The 3,382-nt window shown below is 36.0% G+C and overlaps 1 protein-coding gene across 1 annotated transcript; it reads right to left on the bottom strand.

Annotated features, from left to right (window-relative positions):
- Nucleotides 1-1,231: 1,231 nt before the first annotated feature.
- LOC106522803 (olfactory receptor 13C3-like) lies at nucleotides 1,232-2,703 on the bottom strand. The gene is made up of 2 exons (XM_014015978.1): nucleotides 2,554-2,703; nucleotides 1,232-2,068 (listed from the first exon to the last, which is right to left on the bottom strand). The coding sequence occupies exons 1-2, from the start codon at nucleotides 2,701-2,703 to the stop codon at nucleotides 1,298-1,300; spliced, it is 921 nt and encodes a 306-aa protein (XP_013871432.1). The 3' UTR covers nucleotides 1,232-1,297.
- Nucleotides 2,704-3,382: the final 679 nt, after the last annotated feature.

Genomic DNA, 3,382 nt, shown 5'->3' with positions numbered 1-3,382 from the left:
AAAAAAAAAAAACAACACACAGCAAAATGGACGGCAGTATATATAGAAAACATAACAATTCTCAGACATTAAAGTGTTTGAAAGTGGTGTGAAAAGAATGAAACACTAACCTCAGATAACAGACATGTAGAGAACAGTTTGCTCTGATGTGACTGTGAGATGAAGTGTTTATATTTATGCTTTTTAGTAAAACACACCCTCATAAGTTGCAGATCAAACTAATTAGACTGACGTAACTAATTAGGCTGATGCATATCCTGTTGTTGCTTTGAAGTGGAAAACAACAAAAACAAATTATTGTCAAAGCAGATTTCATGTAATTAGGAAACTTTGCGGAATAATTATATTTGTCAGTCTTGTTTTTGAGAGTGCACACAATAATATATGATTTTTTATTTTTTTACACTACTTAAAAGGGTATAACAATATAGTGTGTGTACTGTGAATGTTCCAAAGATTTAGACCAGATAAAAGAAGTTTGATGATGAAAACATCCGTGATCATCATGGAAAAATAAATGGCAGTAAAATAAAGATACACTTGCTAGGTGCTATGGGCATCTTTATGTACCACTAGAACAGCAGCAGGCCATAAATACAGAGTCTGTAATAAGTAATATCATCTCCTTGGACGTTGAGAATGTGTTACGTTGTCATAAATCTGTCATGGTCAATATAAATTGGCCAGTTTATGGGTAGGAAAGCATGTTAAAAGTTGAACTGTAAACAAATCTCTACAGTTTATTACTAATATATTATGATTAAAGCAAATATATGAAATGGAACAAGTTTGTCTTTTTTTAAAGAAAAAGAAATTACAAAAAAAAAAAAAAACAATTTCTGCCAAAAATTGCCCTTAAAAACTGATCAACAAAAAGGAGAATAGTGACAGAGACCACCGTACCACCTGTGCCCACTCTGAAACAGGTGTGACAGGAGAAAGATTGAGTTTATTCAGAACCTGACCCTGATGTAATACTTTTCAGTGTTTTAGAAACTAAAGCTCATCATTACTTGATTTATCATTTTACATAATAAATATTTTTTTCAAGTACTTAAAAAGTACTTCAAGAACCCCCCCTGGAAATTGTATTGCTTTTATTGTTGTCAGAAACCAATCAAGTCATTTACTGTAGAATATAAGACATGTAAATCTACTAGAAACAAGTAAGTCAGGTCACTATAACACCTGTGCCCACTCTGAAACAGGTGAGACAGGAGAAACGGTGAGCTTGAGTCTATTTAGAACCTGACCACATGTAATACTTCTGAGTGTTTTAGAAAGTAAAACCTCTTCATTACTTGATGCTTATCTTTTTACATAATAAATAMTTTTTCAAATGCTTCCTATAAGTTTGATCTCTTACCCCATAGAGGATTGGACTAATGGATCGGGGCAGAATTTGAAAAAGTATRTAACAAGCAAACAGAGAATCTGAATAATTCTTTGGGAACCATTGCAGCAGAGCTTGTTTCAGCAGGTGCTCTACGTATATTGCCATGCATAATAAAAGCTGAAATCCATGGAGAAAAATTGTGTTTCTTGCCTTTTTAGCATCTCTACCTGCTTTCTTTGCTGTAAYMAGGATTTTAAAATAAGTGTAAAAGAGAACACACCATACTAGACACAGATATGTAATATAGGTAATACTCCTCCGTTCAATGATGCTGGGATTTCGAAAAACTGTTTCTCTGACACAAAATATGTTAGATCTAAAGAAGTCCAAAGGCTCAATGGCCAAAGTCTGGAAGAGGTCAGGAAGAGCAAACAAAGTGGTGGTCAGCCAGATGAAACCAATCAGTATCCTTGTTCTCTTGATGGTGCAGATCTGAGGATGACGAAGAGGGAGACAGACAGCGATGTAGCACTCRATCGCCATGAAGGCCAGGTTCAAGGGGCTGTTTTCAGAGGTGATAACGCCGAGCAAAATCAAAGTGCAACAAGAAACAACAGGTATCTTGTAGAGGATGTAGCTGACAATGAAAATTGTGACAGCCAATGACACTTGGATCATATCRTTGACCACCAAGTGGACAAACAGGATGTACCGAGGGTTTGAGTTGAAGATCTAGAAATGAAACGATGACAGAAAAAAGAACTCCTGTCAATAACATTTCCCCCCAAATACACCGCATAATGAGAGTTATGTTCATTAATGTTAAATTGAAGGGGCAAATTTTAAATCCTTATATCAGATCAGGATACACTGACTGAATAAAAGTACTTGCAGTGGTGCAGAATTACAGCTGTTGTGTACTAGGACGTATCAGGTAAGTACCTGGTACATACCAAATATGTACCCAGTAAGTACCAGCTATATTCCTTGTGTAGGTGCCAACAGGAAGAACAACTACACAAAAGAGATCAGACGGTCAGTCACTATTATTCTACCTGATCAGTGAAAGATAATATTTTAAACATGGATATGTTTGGTATATTAAATGTATTTTTATTACTGGACGTGTGGTAATTACATCTTTCAAAAAATAACATTGTTTAAAGAAGTTGCATAAAATCAAATAGAAAAACCTAAATACCAAAGGAGGGTCTGACCTGATGTTCACAGAAGGTATAAATGAGTCCTGCATTGATGTAATTGATGAAAAGGCTGAGAAGCACAACTATGACATTCTTGATGACAGCTTTGGTGAAGGAATCCCGATACTCTGCAACCAAGGTCACATTGGCAGCTGACACGTTCATTTCTCCAAGACTGTAAAAGTAACAGAAGGAGAGGTGACTTTTTAGTTTAGCATTATTTACCCAAGAAAATCCCAAAGAGATCCCAAATCTCTTTTGCAAGAAGTTCATCCTGGACCTGAAGGTAACCTATTGTACATATTATTGGGGTGTGGGTTAAACTGGAATACCTGGAGAAAACCCACACAAGCATGAGGAGAATGTGCAAACTCCAAACAGAAAGACCCCAGGTCCAAAACGGGATCAAACCCAGGACCTTCTTAATGTGAGGCATAAGTGCTAACCACTTACTGTAGTTATGCTGTGATAACAAGTACTGTAAACTGATCCACCCCAACATTAAAACCACTCACCTGATGCTCTTTTACTACAACAACCCTGTCCTGTAGAGTTTAGATCAAGACCTCTGAGGGTGTTATGGATTTTAAATAATAATGTCTGTTATTCACAAATCTTTTATGGTACATTCAAAGGCTGACATAACCAGCTGCAGCTCTTTATTAAATAGTTTTAATCAGTAAAAGTGTTGATCAGTAAAACTGATCTGGTGCCCACACCTTCAACAAAAGCATACTTAACTGAAGCAGAGTGGATAAAACAGTATCATCTTTCTGTATTAACTCTCACATGTTCTATATATAAATCATATTAATTAGCTTATTACACACGAGTCCCTATGGCC

The sequence above is a fragment of the Austrofundulus limnaeus genome, unplaced genomic scaffold, assembly GCF_001266775.1.
Source record: "Austrofundulus limnaeus strain Quisiro unplaced genomic scaffold, Austrofundulus_limnaeus-1.0 Scaffold137, whole genome shotgun sequence".
NCBI classification, from domain to species: domain Eukaryota; kingdom Metazoa; phylum Chordata; class Actinopteri; order Cyprinodontiformes; family Rivulidae; genus Austrofundulus; species Austrofundulus limnaeus.
This window is presented reverse-complemented; position numbering and strand designations above follow the sequence as displayed.